We start from the raw sequence: 19,873 nt of genomic DNA on the forward strand, positions 1-19,873 counted from the left end.
TTATCGTCTAAGTGCCAAGTGCACTCCGTCCCTGCGCTGTCTATACACAGAAAAGTGATTTGAAAACAAAACAGGAATTCCGTAGCCACTTATAAAATGTCATATAGGTTATAGATTTTAAGTCCTATAGGAGTTTATAGTAAAAAAAAAATTGGTGAATCAGAGACAAAATTAGTTTAGCCCCTTTCTCCTAAAAAAAAGTCCCCTTGGCTCACCCTCCCTTTTCTTTTCCCAGCACCCCCTGACAGTTTCGGCTCTAACCCCATGCCACTCGTGTGGTATTGCAGATGATTTGAAAACTCTTTTTGAAAAAGCATTTTTGATTTATTGAGATACGCATGTTGTTTCCAGAGCATAACCTTGGAAAACTTGAAATCTTGGCCTAAGGTATGATCCCCAACAGCATCTAGTTGCCCCGACAACCAAAAGTAAATATGATCGCTTTTCTAGTAAAATAGATATATTAAAAATGTGTTACAGCGATGCCTCTGATGTACCGAAGGTGCATGCAAGAGAGCAATCTCTAGACCAAACCGCATTGAAAAATTCAAATTATTTAATATTTTAGTTTTCGCTAAATATTCTTATGATCCAAAATTGCAAAAAAAAATCAATGCAGACAACTTTTGCAGAAGCAAAAAAATCCGAAGTTTGAGCAAGGTGTGGGCTACCTCCAGATTTTTTTCGAAGAGGGAGGTATCTAATTATTTCAAAAGTTAGTCTTTCGTGCAAAAGTTAAAGAAATATTTCATGTTTTTCTTTATTCATGACAAAGTTTTCACCACGATGAGGAAGAGGCTTTAAAACTCTTTATGAGCAGTGAAGGACTCAATCTTTACTACGTTCGTTGTTTCTTTAACAAAAAGTCTTAAAAAACTCCCTAAAGTCCTAAAAAATCCCAAGAAAAATGCTGGTTTAATTTTTGAAAGCAAGGATAGTTTCGAAATGTTCAATTTTCTTTGTTTAAAAGCTATATCTCGAACCGTAAAATCAAATTGGAATTGAAATATTTGTTTTCTTTTAATGGTTTCAAAAAAAAAATGAAAACTAACTTAAGCTGAAATATGTAAGTAGCAATTCTAAGCAAATTGTTCTTTAAAAGCACTTTAGTAGCACTTAAAATATACATAAGATATACTCTTCCGTGTTGGCTGGTTTATTATTTTCGAATGTTCGAGGAATTTGAATGAGACAAAATTTCAAGGTAAAGCAAATCCTTAAAATAATAAAATATGCAAAGTGACGTATAAGAGATAAACTAAATAATAAGAATCTATAAAATAACCATTTAAAAATTCGTTTTGAAAATTAAAGTATTTCGAAATTGGTAGTAAAATATTGAAATTAGAAACTTGCATTTTACATATTTTTCAAATGGATCTTCGACGATTCAATGCACAAAACTGTTGTTTTATATATTACTTGATACAATTCAATCCTGTACAGCTAGGATCCTGTTTTTGAGAGGGTAAACAACAAGGAACCTCCTTAAAAACGAGGGGGTCCCTCGTTTTTAAGGGGTTTTCAGAGGATAGGGACAAATAAGCCCCTCGTCTTTCAACCCTTCACTCGTTACGCTAAAGTTTTTCAGTGCTTTAAAAAAGTTGCCCCTGTGCTTCAAAAATCATTCTTAAATAATTGGTGAAAAAAGTCAAATTTTAGCGTAAAGAGCGAAGGATTGAGGTAGGGGCAACCCCTACGAAAACCTGGAATAATTTCTGTTCGTTTTGAGTTTCAATGATGCTCCTTATTTTCAGTTGAAAAAACTTGTTTTTATTTAATTTCTGATCATACCCTGACCTAACGACGTGTCATATGGGCTACCGGCCCCATAAATCCTGAATTTTTTGCCGTTAAACTGCATATATCAATATATCAAATAAGTAGCGTCCCACTTTTTCAGTTTTACTATTTGAAAAAATAAAATGTCGGATTGGAATTCAAATTTTGGACAGAGCTTGAATTTCTGTTACTACTACTACTAACATTTCACGACGGAACCAAGCCGCCTGACGCTAACACAGCTACGAACACTCCCCCTCCATCCCTGTCTATTGAAAGCCTCCCTCTTTACACCGTCCCAGGAAGCTCCCATTTCCCTTAATTCTTTCTTTATGACATCCTCCCACTCCAATTGTGGACGACCTGCTTTCCGTTTAGCCCTTGATGGTTGGCCGAAAAGGGTAATCTTCGGCAATATGTTATCCTTCATCCACAGAACGTGCCCAGGCCATCTCAACCTTTCTCTCATGATAACCCATGAAAGTAAGATGTAATCGCACTTTTCGTACATCTTACTGTTTGAAACACGTTCAGTCAGCCGGGTACCCAGAAGAATCCGTAGCCAATTTCTCTGGAAAACATTTTGAGATTCTTCTTCCGTTTTTTGGAGCCCCGTGCTTCAGAACCATACTTGGCCGCTGTCATCACTGTAGCTTCCAATATTCTGATCTTGGTTTGTAGAGTTATCTTCTTATTCTTCCAAACGTTTTTCAACTGTGAAAAAACATCCTGTACCTTGGCTATTCTACTTTTTACATCTTCACTGCTCCCATCGTCTTTATTAATAATTAAATAAAAAAAACAAGTTTTTTAACTGAAAGTGAGGAGCGTTATTAAAACTTAAAACGAACAGAAATTATTCCGTACATGAAAGGGACTGTCCCCTCTTTAATGTCTCCCTGTTTACGCTAAAGTTTTTTACTGTTTTAAAAAGTAAAGTTGTGAGACAGAGTCAAACTTTAGCGTAAAGAGCGAGGCATTGAGGAGGGGACAGCCCCTTTCATACACGGAATAATTTCTGTTCGTTTTAAGTTTTAATGTCGCCCCTTACTTTCAGTTTAAAAACTTGTTTGTTTTTTTATTTAATTTCTGATTGTTTTTTAGTTAATGCAGCTTTTATTTTGGCTCACCGTCATTGAATAAGTAAACAAAATTTGCATAAAAATTTTACTTTTCTTTTGCTAAATGGATGTCTCTAGATTTGGTTATGACGTAATTTACAAATTATCTTACGTAACTAACTTCTATATTTGTATAGTTTTCTTCTGGCAAAAAAAAACAAAGTTGCAGATTTTTGTGCAGATGTGAGCTTGAAACCTATGTAATAGGGTTTTCTGATACGCTGAATCTGACGGTGTGATTTTCATTAAAATTCTTTCACTTGTAGGGGATGTTTCCCCCTCTTTAAAAAATCGGGTAAATTTTCTCAGGCTCGTAGCCTTTGATGAGTAATACTAAACTTAATAAAATTTATATATTTAGAATCAGCATTATAAACACATTCTTTTGATACATTTATTGACATCAAAACTCCGTTTTTAAAAGTTTCGATTACTATTGAGCCGTATCGCTTGTTTTTTTATAGTTTTTTTTTATTACGTCTATGTTATTACGCATATGAGGGGGTTCTCCCCTTAGTCAATTCCACGCTCTTTACGTTAAAAATTAAAAAAAAATTTAATTCACAAACCCCTGAATCACAAAGGCCGTTTAATTAGAATAGATAGCTCTTTTGAAAGCACTAAAAAAAACTGTAGCGTAACGAGCGAGGTATTGACTTGGGGGAGAACCCCCTCATATACGTTATAATTTCTGTTCGTTTTAAGTTCTAATGTTGCTTCTTATTTTCAGTTGCAAAAACTTGTTTTTTTTTAATTTAATTTCTGATTGTTTTTTAAATAATGCTTGGAAATCCAGAGCCCCCTTCATGAAAATTTCCCTTACCCCACAGTAACATCCTCCACGGAAAGATTCCCCCGAGTAACCCTCTCCTCCAGCCCCACCCCCCAGAAAAAATCCTTCCTGAAAATGTCTGTATACTTCCCAATAACCAATAAATAATGCTGGCAAGTCCGGCGCCCCCTTCATGGCAATTTCCCTTCCCCCATGAAAAATTCCTTCATGAACAGATCCTCCAAAATAACCCCCGACCCCCCCCCACTACCAGAAAAAACCCTCCTGAAAACTCCTGTATACTTCCATAATAACCAATACTATATTTTAACATTGGGTAAAGTTCATAACTTTTAGCCCTCCCCCTGGAGACTTCGGGTTATTAAGTCATCCTAAAAGACATAATTATCATATTTTCGACCATGCTGAACAAAATGGCTATCTCAAATTTTTGATCGGGTGACTTTGGGAAAAAATGAGTGTGGGAGGGGGCCTAGTTGCCCTCCATTTTTTTGGTCACTTAAAAAGGGCACTAGAACTTTTAATTTCCGTTCCAATGAGCCATCCCACAATATTCTAGGACCACTGGGTCGATACGATCACCCGTGGGAAAAATAAAAAAAAATCTTTCTTCTGGCAAAAAATACAAAATTCCACGTTTTTGTAGATAAAAGCTTGAAACTTCTACAGTAGGGTTCTCTGACATGCGGAATCTGATGGTAGGATTTTCATTAAGGTTCTATAACTTTTAGTGGGTCTTTCCCCCTTTTTTGAAAATCATCCAAATTTTCTCAGGCGTGTAACTTTTGATGGGTAGCACTAAACTTGATGAAAGTTATATATTTGAAATCAGCCTTGAAATATAATTCTTTTGATGTATCTATTGGTATCAAAAACTCGTTTTCTAGAGTTTCGGTTACCATTGAGCCGGGTCGCTCCTTACTTACAGTTCGTTACCACGAACTGTTTGATACTACCAAGGTAACTGAAGCTGTCCACCTAATCAATATTTTCGTTATCCAAAGTCATCATTTCATCTTAACTTATTCCTAGCAGTTGTGACTTAGCCTTCTTAACATTACTTTTCAAACCTATTCAAGCACCTTGAACTCGCAAAACCTCTAAAAGTTCATTGATTTTGCTCAAGCTTTCATCTAGGATGCTTAATTCATCAGCGTAGTCCAAGTCCAGGAAAGTTTTTCCTCCCTATTGGATTCCGTGTTCTTCCATTGCCTTTCCTGTACTCCATAAGACAAATTCTATCAAAATGATTCATAGTAAGGGGAATAGAACACAACCCTGCTTAATTCCTGATTTAATACGAAACCAGCTGCTAACTTCATTTTCTACCTTAACCGCAGCAGTGTTATTCTCGTACATAGCACTAATCACTTCAATGTATTTGTCTGGTATACCATACAAGGATAAGACCTTCGTTAATTTGGTCGACACATTTCACTACTTAATTCGCTACTTACAGAGACCAGGCTAATGCCTCGATAATTACCACATTCACTCTTATCACCTTTCTTATACAGTGGTTTAATTAAGGTTTTCTAAAAATCGCAAGGTACTTACCCTATTTTAAAAATCATATTCATAATCTTCAGTAACTTATTTCTAACCTCATAATCACTATACTTAAGAAACTCTTTAGCCACCCCATCAGCACCTGGGGTCTTATCATTTTTTAATCTCTTTAGTACTGTTACTACTTCTTCCTCACAAAATAATTCTTCTTTCACATCCAAGGTATAACAAACTTTTCCATTTCCCTCTATATCTTTTCCTGTAAGTCTATCCCAGTTTAGCACATTCTCAAAATATTCTGCCCATCTCTGTTTAACTCTTTCCTTAACAATAATTGTGTCCCCGTTCATATCTTTAACTGGGACAAGTCAAGATTGACTCTTTACTCTCATATTACTAACATGCCAGTCCAATATTTTACTATTATGCAGTCTAGTTACATCTTTCAGACCCTCGGCAATTTTATAAATGGACTCCACTTCGCACCTTCTTAGTTCATATTTTAATGCTTTCACCGCTTTCTTTACATTCCTCTTGTTTTCACATGATCTATCACTCATATAATTCGTGTACAAGCGCCTTCTTCTCTCTATTAAACATGAAGCTTTTTCACTAATATTCCTAGTAGCGTTCCTTACTTTCTTAAGACACCATCAGCAACTTCACAAACTATTTTCCTAAAATTGTTCCATCCATCTTCTAAATTGTCAAATTTTAAACTCTCCATTTTAATATTTAAGTGTTCCTGGAATGTTTCTCTCAAATTCTCATCCTGGACTCTACCAACATCATAACTTCTGGGAGTTAGCTGCCCTTTCAAAATTTCAGCTGTAAATTAACCATAGATACTACTAGATGGTGATCTTTATTTTTAACATCAATAACAGCACTCCTATATACCCTAGTATGTTGTATTAATCCCCCCAGTCTTCGGTTACAATCACATAATCTATAAGGTTTGCTGTCTTACCATCACGTGAATACCAGGTTAACTTATGGGCCATTTTATAACCAAACACTGTATTGGTTATAACTAGATCGTTATACCTGAAAAATTGCAGCAGCCTATATTTAGTAAAAAAATTCGATGAACGGCTTTATTGAATAAGCCTCTTAGTAATATTTTCAATACAAAATTCGAAATGGACGGAGAGGGTATAATTATTCATATAATTCTGCGATAAGAATTGATAAAATTCTCAAAATGATAAATGATAAAAATTCTGCGTGACTCTTGACTTTCTGTGTGGCTGAAACCAACGCAACCTCTACAATAGAGGTTTCCGATACATAAATACATTTTACACATATCTTTAAATGCATTTGACATATTATATACGAAGAGGAAAAGAGAAATATTGCCATTTGAAATCGCTGAAAACAAAGCTCCTGGTACCACTTGCCAACCACCTACCAAGAAATTTGCCGGCGAGACTCATGATGTCCCAAATTTCCCATTCCACCTCTATGCCAGTAGCCATGTGAATGTAACATTTTATGCTACATAGAAAAAGAATTTCAGACTGAGAGGGTCACATTTATCCTCCCGACTATCAACAACAATAAAGGGGTAAACGAAAATCATTCCCAGGAATCAAGAGGGACTATACCAAGCTTGACCCTCTTTGAGGTAAAATCGTATTTTGGTGCCACAAAATGGCACTAGAACTTTTAATTTGCTTTAGAATGATCCCTCTCCCAATCTTCTAGGACTATTGGTTTGATACGATCACCTCTGGAAAAAAAAACTACAAACAACAAACAAACGAATTAATACGCATCCGCGATCTTTATTCAGGAAAAAAAGCGAAATTCTACATTTTTGTAGATTTGAGTTTGAAGCCTCTTTGGCAGGGTATCTGATATACTAAATCCACCGGTGTGATATTCAGTAAGATCGCTTGCCCTTTTTGGGGTGTTTCCTCACTTTCAAAATCAGTTAAGTGCTCCCAGGCTCGTAGCTTTTGATGATTAACATTAAGTACTGAATTTTGCATATTTTTTGTTAACGTAAAAAGCTAATTCTTTAGATACGGGTTTTGGGTTTTGTAAATATCTAATGTCAAAATTCAGCCACGGTCATCTTCGTGACAAAGTAGATAGCTTATTAGGAAGTGACCTTCAAACCTTAATATTCTCGATTGAAAAGTTCTTCCCTATTTTACAATGAATAACTTCCTCCACATTCTAGCATAGCATATTTTTTCGTAGGCTCCGAGCTTAAATATTAGTTTTACTTGATGCTTTTAAGTGCCAGTGTTTGAAACATTAGTAAATAGTGTTCACAACATTGATAATAGATTTTGGATATCCTTCCGACGAGCAATTTGATCTGTCGGCTGCAGCTTTCCCGGCAATCTTCAGCCAATCCCAATTCCATCCCTGGCCATGCCACCGGAATTCTCCCCATGGTTCCATACCCGCTTTGAGTTTTGCCAAACGTTTTTCTTCTGTCCTCCCGGCTGTCGTCTCCAGGAGGGTGCTAGCTCGCAGATGAGGAAGTCTCGGCACATCGTCACTTTGGGGCAACACTAGGTGTGGCCAAGGAGCTTTAGGCGATGTCTTTTGATAACGAGAGACTGCTCTTTAGACAGGCCGTGAGGGCTTTTTATTTTACTATAAGGAATTCTTCGGAGCATATAATGAAGGCAGCGTATCATCAACCATGTCTTGTAAGCCGTCAGCCGATGGTTTCGAGCAAGACGACTCCATTATGATTTCTTAGGGCATTGTTCATTATCCAATCTATCGCGGAATTGCACAATTTGGGCGATAGGAGATATCCCTGTTTGACCTCAAAGTCAACTGAAAAATTGAAAGTGTTATCCGAGATACAGACGCAGGTCTCAGTTTCTTCGAATTTGTTGATTAGATTCCATGGCACTCCATCCTCAGCCATAAGGCTCCATAGTTCCTCTCTGACAAGGGAGTCGAAAGCAGCAATTAAGTTAACGAAAGCGACGAGCAGCGGTAGATTAAATCCATTGTACTATTGTTTGATGAGCCAGATCATGAGTATGTGCTCGAGACAGCACCTCTCTGATCTGAAGCCCGCCAGCTCAAGACGGATTAGCTTATCCCGTGCCTCTTTAAATCGATTTAAGAGATAAACGCAGAAGCTTTCCATCACATGGTCAATTAAGGAGATGTCGCTATAGTTTCCACAAGCACACTCGTCCCCTTTTTGGGACTGGCACGAGGACCGATACTTTCGAGTGTTTTGGGAGAGTCTTCGTCGCCAATACTTGTTCAAACAGGTCGGTTAGGCAGCATAATATAATTGCCAAGTCCATTATATTTCAGTAGGGACCCCATCCTCTCCTCGTGTTTTATTGCTCTTTATGCACTTAAGCGCTTTTAGCAGATGCTTGCTGGGTCCAAGTCGATATCGTAAGGCTACCATGCCCCTGAGAAAGCAGGAAGATTTCGTGGGGCTTTGATGAGGTTCAGTAGCTCAGAGAAGTGTTATCACCAGCGTTCCAATTGTCGTTCTTCTGATTGAATGATTTCCCTGCATTAGTCTTCCAGTGTGCCAGCTGTTGAAGGAGCTTTTCCAGTTGCTTCTGTCAGCAGTTTAAACATTTTCTGGATATTATGATATTTGGACGCATGTTCCAGTCGATTTCAATGGTTTGACCTGTTCTGTTCTCTGTCTTGTTTTCACTGATTGTTAAAAGGTTGAACTATCTAAACAACAAGAATTGTTTAGATTGAAAATGTGTTGAAGGTAAGTTGAAAATTGTTGAAGAAAGGATAGTTTACTTATTTTTAAACAAATTCAGAGCTTTCTCCAAGAAAAATTTTTAGTAGTAGCATAATTTGGGCTCGGTAAATAAATAGATCTGAGACTAATGAATCCGGTGATATAAGTATATTGTCCTTTTGGTGTAAATTACAGTTGCAGGTTGGTCGCAAAATCTCTTGTTTCAGAAAGAACATTTACATTAAAATCACCACAATAAGTCTTTTTGTTGCTACCTGTTGTTTGTACTTGTCAAAAGAGGATGTTAAGAAACAATTAAAGAGGATGCGGTAGAAAAAATAAAGAGGATGCTAAGAAACAATTAGCTCATGAAGCTAAAGCCTCAAAGAAACAGCTGTTCTGCCAAAAGCAAATGGTGTGATTTAAACCTAAAAAAAAAAAATTAAAAAAGTGGAAAAACGGTGCAGATCCAAAACATTCCAGCTGAGAAAGTGCTATGTGTGGTTATCAAGGATTGCATGCCCTTCTTAGTGTAAAAGCCTAAAGAATTGTGAGTCACTAATGATCCTTTCAGGTTCCAAAAGAAAGGAAGGAACAATAATCTGATTTTCGGTTTATAATAATAATATATATACAATAGTTATATATATATTATATATATACACACATATATATATATATATATATATATATATATATATATATATATATATATATATATATATATATATATATATATATATAATTATAATAATAATCGGTTTTCTTTTGCTGTCAGGAGTGAGAAATAAAAGACAACCAAATCCAGAAGCATTGATTAGTTGTAAATTTTCATCTGCTGATTAAAAAGCTTTTTTTTTACCTCCCTCCAACATATAGGACTCGTCAAAAATCTAAATTTCAATGCACCCCTTTGTTTTCAGTGTCCTATTTTTATTGAGAATTTGGTGCCATATCGCCGCTCATGGCTTAAATCAGGGAAGATACAGGGGGTAAAGGCGCCTGGCTTGAGAGATTGCATTTACACTACCACTATTTTGTTAAGGAGTGCAACAAGAAAGTGTCATAATCTACACATGTTTTGAGATGAAATCAGAAAGGGCTATCACAATCCCAGGCAGTTGGGCCACCCCCTACCCTCCGAAATCCTGGGTAATAAACAAGTAGAGCTACTTGCAATCAAGTACACAGAAACCCAAGTACCGACTAAGCTTTCTCAACTTAACAGGCCTTGTTTCATACAAGTGTGGAATTTATTCTAGGCAGCCAACAATAACCCGCCGCCCTCTCTTCCCATTGCCCCGTGTTGCCACCCGCTAAAAAACAAGCAGTGCTGGCGGTAATTAATTAAACTGAAAATCAGGTACTGATTGAGTTTCCTTACCTTAACAGGCCTTATGCCAAGCAAGTATAGAATTTTTGGGTGAAATTGCTATAAGTAAATTAAGAAAGGTTAGTAAATCAGCAGTACAGTTATTTTTGGAATTATTGTTTTAATAAATATACAGATTTTTTTCAAAAGAACGAAAGGAACAAAAATTTCATAACACAAGTAGTCGCTGGGGTTACAAAAACCTGCTGGGCTAAAACAGCAAAAATAAATAATGGAAACTAAATCAAAACAATTTGGTACTTAGTGTTATAGCGACCACACCCAAGAAGTGAAGTTAGGTTACTTCTAATAAAATATACCAAAATATGATGAAAACATAATACTTTAGTTACAAAATTATGGAAACTAAAATAGAGAATTATGGAAAGCAGGCCACACAGCAGGCATTATATTAAATACCTAACCAACACTATATATTAAATATTTAATTAAAATTTACTTGCGCTGTAGTTTATCTCTCTGTGATTAAGCTTTTTATCTCCGAATGCAGACAGAGGAACCAGTTTTACTCATATCAAGAACAACAGTGTGGTCGCTATAACACGTAAGTACCAACAATTGTTTCAACCTTTTGACTTTTTAATCCTTAAAGCTAGAAATATAAGATGAACAATTTTTTTTAACGCAAATTTGACCAGTAAAAGATTTGAAGCCAGTGAAATTATTCCACGAAAGCCGCATAATAGAAGATTGATCTTTAAAAGAAGGAAATAGAAGAAAATAGAAGAACGTCGCAAGTGCTTTTTTGTGTCTTTTTTTTTGGGGGGGGGGGGGGTTAGTAATTTAGTTGTTATGTTTTTGTTTATAAATAAAAAAATTGAATTGAAAAAATTGAATTGAATAGTTTAAAGATAATAGAAAAACCGGGTGATTGAGACTTTGAGGAAACAAATACCGGATCTTCACCTAGTTCAAGCACTAATTTTTAAGTACTAAAGGTTGTCCGAAAAGGATTTGTTTGCCCTAATTACGAATATATTCCCGACTCTTCAGGGTTCCCATTATACCTAAATTCTTAGGAGTTTCCCTAGTTTTCAGGCTTTATTCGAATTTCCCAGAAAGAAAATTGGGTTTTCTGAAGTCTCTTCTATGATTAAAGTTCGTAAATATGCAAACATGAACATGAAACATAAATCGTTAATTTCTATTCACGTTAATTTTCAGAATTTCAGAAAACCCAATTTTTTGGGGGGAACTTCCAAAAACCTTTAAAAATTCAAGTAATAATGGAAGGGCGGAAATTATTATCACAAAGGACCTGTAAAAATTCTATCCCTGATCTCGATGGTACTTGTCAACTACCCTTAAGGGTACTGGTATGATATACCCCCTACCTAACATTCTTCATCTAATTAGAACCTTAGATTTTCCCTAGTTTTGGGATTTTGGGATTTCCCATAATTTTGTTAATAGTATTATATATTTGTCATGTTTTGATCCCAAAATCCCAAAATTATGGAAAATACAAGGTTCTAGTTAGATGAAGAATACTAGGTAGGGGGTATATCATACAAATTTTAAACGCTGTACAAAGTTTCGTTGTTTCTATGTTGCATAAGATTTGTTTCATATGTTTTATAGTTTTACAGGAATAGGATACATGTACCCAGAAAAATTAAAAAAAAAAGATCGTTTACGTATTTGTATAGCATGTTACATTCTAGTCAAAACATTATGGCGTCTCTTGCGTCCTTTATCCTTGCATATATAATTCTCTTTAAAAATGTTAATACAGAAAGAACGGTAGATAGAGCAATAAAACTATGAACACAGAAATAAAAATCTGAATAAAACAGGGAAAATTGTAAAATACAGCGAAATTTGTTGCAACCAATTTATTTATCAAAGAAATATTTCGAGTGTCGGGGGGAGTTAGAAAAGAAGCTCCAGTAGCACCCCCCCCTCCCAATGGATACGGCCCTGCTCAGAAATATTCGATGTTCAAAAAGAACTCTAGAAACCAAGAGACTTGAATTGAAGTTAACTCTAGAAGTTGATTTTGAATTGAAGTTATCAAGTATTTTGGGCAATAGGTTGCATAGGTTGCATCAAGACTGGGCTGGGTAATTGTAGACAGAGAAAAGCCAAGACAGATAGTCCAAGTAATTGAGAGGCAAATGTTTAAATGGCTGGGGCACGGGTAAATGGCAGGAGTATGAATGACTCTCTTATTGGACACATACTTGTCAGGTTAGTTTTTGTAAAAGTCAACAAAGCCCTGAAAAACAACTTTCAAACAGATACTTTTCCAGGAATAAATAACATTTATTAAGACTGCCAAATATTTTAAATTTAAAATTTTAATTCCTGCACAAACCAATCCTTGTTGCAACCTAATTTAGGACGAAAAAGTGCGTGAACTCAAGGTTAGCCTGATTAATCAAACAAAGAACAAAGCGCAAGATAAAAATAGAGCCGTTTTATTAAAAGAATACGAATTACAACTCAAAGACATACAAATGGAAATAAACGAATGAAATTTAAGACCGCCACTGAAGTCCAGTGCCCCAACGATCTTAAAAGAAAGTTTGGGTATATACGTTACTATCGCCTTGAATAACTCACAGAATATGACAAAAAAGAAGAATACTCGTGTTCTGAATTAACTTACAGTGGTATTGGTCGTCTCTTCGTTTTCTAAAGTGGGGGTAAATAGGGCGCCATCTAGAATAAACATATTTCCGAGATTGTAAATAAATATATCTTCATCTGTCACACGTACTTGATTCAAATACAGGGTATCTGCAACAGAAGACAATATTTTTAAAGTCACTAAGCAACAATCACAAAATTCTAAAAATTGTCATACATCAGAGGCGGTTTGAGGGGGGACAGAGGAGGCGCTTGCCCCGGGCGCAGAAATTTTAGGGGTGCAAAATTTCAAATAAATAATTTAACAGTAATTATCATTTTGTAATTTTGAAATCTTATTTTTATTAAAACAAAGTAGAGGGCACAATTAACAAATGAAAATAATTGACAAATTATTAGCTAATTGATCAAATAAATTAAAAATTATAAATAATTAAGTAATTCTAATAAAACAATACTAATTAAAATAATTAAAAGAAAAATTAATAATAATTAAACAATTTAAATAATAAATCATAAATAATAAAAAAAATTATTAACCAATAAATAAATAGAACATTTTTTAACAAATGAAAAATACTCTAAAATTTGGCCTGAAAATTTTGAAGGATACAGGGGGGGCGCTAATTGAGATTTTGCCAGGGGCGCACCGTCACTGCCATACCAGCACTGTCATACATAGATATATTTTGTCACCATTTAGTTATTAGGAATTTCAAGTCAGTGTACCTCCGTTTTTCTCTCTCGCTACAGTTTTATTCAGTCTTGGATTGAGATTTTCAGATCCAGATTCAACCACGTTTTATTAATATAAATTAAATAAAAAAAGCAAGTTTTTTCAACTGAAAGTAAGGAGCGACATTAAAACTTGAAACGAACAGAAATTATTTCATGTATGAAAGGGGCTGTCCTTTCCTCAATGCCTCACTCTTTGCTCTAATTTTTTTTATTGTTTAAAAAAATAAATTTGAACTTTAGCGTAAAGAGCGAGGCATTGAGGAGGGGGCAGCCGCTTTCATATACGGAATAATTTCTGTGTTTTAAGTTTTAATGTCGCTCCTTAATTTCAGTTAAAAAACTTGTTTTTTTTAATTTAATTTCTAAACGTTTTTGAGTTAATGCAGGTTTTGATTTTGGCTCACCGTACATGAAAAATTAAAAGGAAATTTACGTATTAATTTTACTTTTTTTGGTTAAATAGCTTTCTCGAAAGTTGTTTAATTTTATTTACGAAAGTTTTTATTAGTAATAAATATACGTAACTTGCGAATTAACTTACATAACCAACTTCTATATTCGTAAATTTTATTACGTATATTAGGGAGTTCACCCCTTTGTCAATACCTCGCTCTTTACGGTTAAGTTCAAATTTTGTTCCAAATCTTTAAGAATGATCCCTTAATCACAAAGGCCGTTAATTAGAATAAATAGTTCTTATGAAAGTACTACAGAAAAAAATAGCGTAAAGAGCGAGGTACTGACTAGGGGGCAAACCAAATCATATACGTAATAATTTCTATTCATTTTAAGTCTTGATGTTGCTCCTTACTTTCAGTTTAAAAACTTGTTGTTTTTTTTTCTGGTCGTTTTTTAAATAATGCTGGGACATCCTGTGCCCCCTTCATAGCAATGTCCATTCCCCCATGAAAACTTCCTCCATGGAAAGATCCTCCTATGTTACCAAGGACCCCCCCACCCCCCACTACCATAAAAAATCCCCCCCTGAAAATGTCCGTATACTTCCCAATAACCAATACAATATGTAAACATTCGGCAAAGTTCATAACTTGCAGCCCTTCCCCCGGGGACTGTTGGGCATACCCGGGACTCAAAGACATAATTATTATATTTTTCGACCACGCTGAAAAAAATGGCTATATCAAAATTTTGATCGGGTGACTTTGGGAAAAAAGAGAGCGTGGGAGGGGCATGGTTGCCCTCCATTTTTTGGTCACTTAAAAAGGGCACTAGAACTTTTAATTTCCGTACGAATAAGCCCTCCCGCGATATTCTAGGACCACTGGGTCGATACGATAACCCCTGGGCAAAAGAGAAAAAAACAAATAAACACGCATCTTTCTTCTGGCAAAAAAAAAAAAAACAAAATATCCCCATTTTTGCAGATAGGAGCTTGAAACCTCTGCTGTAGGGGTTCTCTGATACGCTGAATCGGATGGTGTTATTTTCATGAAGGTTCAATGACTTTTTGGGGGTGTTACCCCCTTTTTCGAAAATAAGGAAAATTTTCTCAGGCGCGTAACTTTTGATGGGTAAGACTAAACTTGATGAAACTTAAATATTTGAAATCAACATAAAAATCTGATTCTTGTGATGTATCTATTGGTATCAAAATTCCGTTTTTAGAGTTTCGGTTACTGTTGAGCCGGGTCGCTCCTTACTAACAGTTTGTTACCACGGACTGTTTGATATAGATAAATAAACATTAATTATACTTTTCTCTGCGAAAAGGCACGCCGAGTTCCCTAAACTTAGCAAATTGGTCCTAAATATAACAATTGGTCCTATCCTTGTGAAACCCTTTTTAGTTTTTATGATTGGAAGGCCAAAAACGAGCTCCCAAAGCCGAATTCTCTCTCTCTCTCTCTCTCTCTCTCTCTCTATCTCTCTCTCTCTCTCTCTCTCTCTCCCTCTCTCACTCTCTCTCTCTCTCTCTCTCTCTCTCTCTCTCAGTTTCTCTCTCTCGAGACTAGCTCATTTAAACACTACTAATAAGCGTGGTCCATGTCAGAGTAAAACTCAATTTGGGTTTCGTTCAGTTTCAGTTCTATGCTTCTAAGACGTCCTTCTTATATGATTCTTAAATCCTTTTAAAAATTCTTCTATAACGATAAGAGAGCCGAAAAAGAAGCCCTTAAGCCAAACTTTCTCTCACTCTTTCTCACTTTCCCCCTCTCTCGATTTTCTTATTTAAACTCTAGAAAAAACTAAGCTACATGTCCCAGCAAAATTCAATTCGGTATTTTATTCCCTGATTGGATCACTAAATGGCAGATAAAAAAGTCCTTAAACCTGATCCTTCCATCCTCCCTCTCTTTGAAATCTTCTAGCAATAATTCAAGTATTTAAGCTCTTAGTTGGCCCTTTTTGGACCCCATTTTTCATAAGGGATGGGGGCATGCCCCAAACTGTTTTATTGTAGCCTATATTAATTTTTTTTTTGGCCTAAAGATTTGCAGCTGTAAAATTCAAACTCATCAAGGAAAAAGAATTGTTTGGCATATTTCCGGGCCAAATGTGCCTCATTTTCTCTCTCTCTTTCTCTCTCTCTCTCTCCCTTTCCATCTCCCTCTCCCACCCTTTCTCGCTCTCTATTATCCCATTTAACCTTTAGTAACAACTGTGGCCCATGTCCCATTAAAATTAAACCAACGGTTTTATTCCGTCTTAGTTCTATCGTGTTGAAAATCTTCAATAGGATCAGAAAACGTTAACGATAGAGCGAGGACAAAAAAAAAAAATCCTTGTTTTAAAGTCTCACTGTTTCTCATTTATTGCTTCTTTGTCTCTACTTGCTGCCTTTTCTCTTCTTGTTTTCCCCAGAAAAGAACAGAAAACAAAATGAAGCATTGAGATTTTTGTCCCTCTTTCTTTTATCTCAAAATAATTGTTGTTTATTTGTGTCTTTCACCTTCCAATGTTTCCCTTTCTATCGTCTAAAACACAAATATATTACTTAGAGATATAAAAAACTCCATTAAACGTATCTCAATTTTGGACATTCGCCAAAATCATTCCCCAAAATTCGCGATATCTTTTTAAAAGTATCATAAAATAACAATATAAAAATAATGTATATTTATGATAAAACATTATCACCTCTAGTTATCATTTACGCTTGGACATATTTAAGTTAAATAAGCTAAACTGAATTTGAATGAAATATACTTTATGCATCCAAATAAAATATATTTAGATTAAAAAATAATCTAAGAAAAATTAGGTAATACCAATACAAGCTAAATTACATTTACAAAATAATCTAAACTTCCTTGCATACAAATTATTAGTCATGATACGTTACATCCTTTAATTATACCTTCAGTTAGTTAAAAAGATTCACCGAACCGTGTACCAATCAAAACAGAAACATCCTGCCAATTCAGCACATTTTAAAAGAATTTTGAACCCATATCCTTTCCAAAAATTGAAATTATTTATTAGCCTCTTTGAAGGTTTCAACACTACGACATCATAAATTTAAAAAGAGATATCGTTCCTCCCAAAACGAAAGCACGTATCTCCTATATTCATAATTTTACGCGTGCTATAAAAGGTTTTAAGCTTTTCGCGGGAGCCCCCTAATCAGGGGATCAATTGGAGGAAGGGAGAAATCGCCTTCCTGGACTTTAAAAAAAAAAACTCTTCTGGTATTTCCATTGAAGAAGATAAAAATACTCCCTCATCCTTAATTTCAAAATTCTTTTTTTGTATCTTCATTTTAAGAAGAAAATGAAAATTTCCTTATGCTTTTGGGAATAGGACCCCCACTGCTCATAGGGCTTTCCTTATCATCCACAAGCTAACAAAGAATCAATCCTGTTAGTTCTTGGAAACAAAATGTTAGCTAACAAAATTGTTACCAAACAATTTTAAGGAACGTATTAATTGGACGAAGAAGCATGACATTTTCATTGAATTTTTTTTTTTATTTTTATTCAAATTACAAATTATCTTCATGGACGGATACAGAAAACTGAGTCGAAACTCAAGCCACTAGGGCCACTACCTCCAACCCCCCTCCCCAAACACACAAAAAATACATGTTACCATATCCGCTGGGCAATTGCCTACCTAGATTTTTTTCAAAAAACCCTTTCTTTTGGCATTTTCATTTAAGCATAACTTTCTTTGCGTTTTCGTCGAAATAAAATCGAAGCAAAAATCGAACCTCCCAACCATTTCCGTGAATTCACGCCACTGCCTTAGTAGTGTTAAGGCACCCACCATGGTTTTCAACCATCCCAAGAACCCATCTTATCAGCTTCAGATCGGCTTGGGAAGGCAACACGGGTCCCTAAAAAAGGGAGGGTAAACCACCACTTGCCACACAAGAAGTACTTGGTCTCCAGATCCTTTACTATAAAAAGGGCTTCTTTCCCCCACCTCGAAATATTCATCAAGGGATCTTTCCTTGTTCCTTGGTTAGGGCTTCATACATTCAGGAGGATTGACACCTCACAGGCTTGATTTTGGCAGCCATTATTAACTTCGATCCGTCCAATTCTGACAGGCTATTCTAGTGGCATCAATTAGGAGAGAGGGAATTTGACCGCTATATTTTCTTAAATATAAGGATGTCCAAATTAAAATTCCAAAAATCGCATACTCAAGCTTCTAAGACTAAAGGTTAGATATAATCAACCACGCAAAAAAGGAGCAGAAAACATAATCTATCAGAATCGTCTATCAGAATCGCACAAGGCCAAGGTAAAGTAAGAAAGATCACGCTGATTGCATTAGTGTTCTTATTTTCTGATTTAAATGGTTTATTGAAATTAAAACTGAAACTCTTTTAAGCCCCAAGTATACGGGGAGAGTGTACAAGCTAACAAGCCGGCTTTGAAAATTCAGCGAGTACGTCATAGTAGTCAAGTACAAACAAAATTTCCTACTAGCTAACTAGCAGGCGTCTGGAAAACCACAGTATATATATATATATATACACACACACACACACACACAACACACACACACACACACACACACACACACACACACACACACACACACACACACACACACACACACACACACACACACACACACACACACACACACACACACACACACACACACACACACACACACACACACACACACACACACACACACACACACACACATATATATATATATATATATATATATATATATATATATATATATATATATATATATATATATATATATATATATATATATATATATATATATATATATATATATATATATATATATATATATATATATATATATATATATATATATATATATATATATATATATATATATATATATATATATATATATATATATATATATATATATATATATATATATATATATATATATATATATATATATATATATATATATATATATATATATATATGTGTTATAAGTATTTACTCACTCATATAAAGTCATACTATTATTTTACTATACTTTTTAATTTGATTTGATAATCTGATTATAATTCAATTTTGCTAATAAGCGAGCAGAAGAGGGGAGTTTCTTGTCGTAAGGGCCGTTGTACCTGTCGGGAGCGTTACTTTCTTAAACTGCGGGCATCTGGTAGAAGGAAACTACGCTTCCTTCGCTTGTTGGTATCTAGTTCTTATGATATGTACAGTGAATAATGAATAGTGGACTTGTTTTTTCGCCGGTTTTAATTTTTTTGCAGTTTAACCGTGGTTATGGAGTGAATGAAAACAAAATACTGAAATTTGGAAAGGACTTTTTTCTAGACTTGACGATTGTAATCGAGGCTAAAAAAAACTCCTCTACAATGCGGCCGTACCTGGGACTGAGCTTCCGAGAAGACAGGGGCCAAAGGCTTTGGAAATCCATCTGAAGGATATTTTAAGTATATTCGAGAAATGTGACGATGAAGACATAGACCTACCGATGTTTGTAATTCGTTCTCCAAATGATGTACCTGTCATCCCTGCTTTGGTTTATTCGAGTTTGAACGCAAAATGAATAGAATGGACCACTTCCTAAAGACTGTTTCAAGTAAGTTCGATTCGTATGATAATCACTTTCCACCACTGCCTGCGCGACGCCGTCAACTGACTCTCACACTACTATTGTTGTCTCTAAAGTGCCGCAAACACTAAATGACCCGATAAAACGCAAATAAGTGCTCGATAAAGTGAGCTATTATGATGCAGTTACCAAGCTGAGTTTGCAAGGTGACAAATGGCTAATGAATGTTAAAAAATCTGCTGCTGAAGAAT

General features: G+C 35.3%; 1 protein-coding gene across 1 annotated transcript in view; it reads right to left on the reverse strand.

The window, feature by feature from the left end:
- The window catches only part of LOC148939204 (uncharacterized), a 224,124-nt gene that overhangs the window by 138,721 nt on the left and 65,530 nt on the right, over positions 1-19,873 (reverse strand). Inside the window, exons 8-9 of the mRNA XM_089107060.1 lie at positions 12,913-13,043; positions 10,293-10,340 (exon numbers count right to left, since the gene is read on the reverse strand). Coding sequence (XP_088963186.1) covers positions 10,293-10,340; positions 12,913-13,043 — 179 coding nt within the window. The remainder of the gene's footprint in view (positions 1-10,292; positions 10,341-12,912; positions 13,044-19,873) is intronic.

The sequence above is a fragment of the Artemia sp. Qi Xiang Cuo genome, chromosome 21, assembly GCF_049724085.1.
Source record: "Artemia sp. Qi Xiang Cuo chromosome 21, ASM4972408v1, whole genome shotgun sequence".
NCBI lineage: Eukaryota > Metazoa > Arthropoda > Branchiopoda > Anostraca > Artemiidae > Artemia > Artemia sp. Qi Xiang Cuo.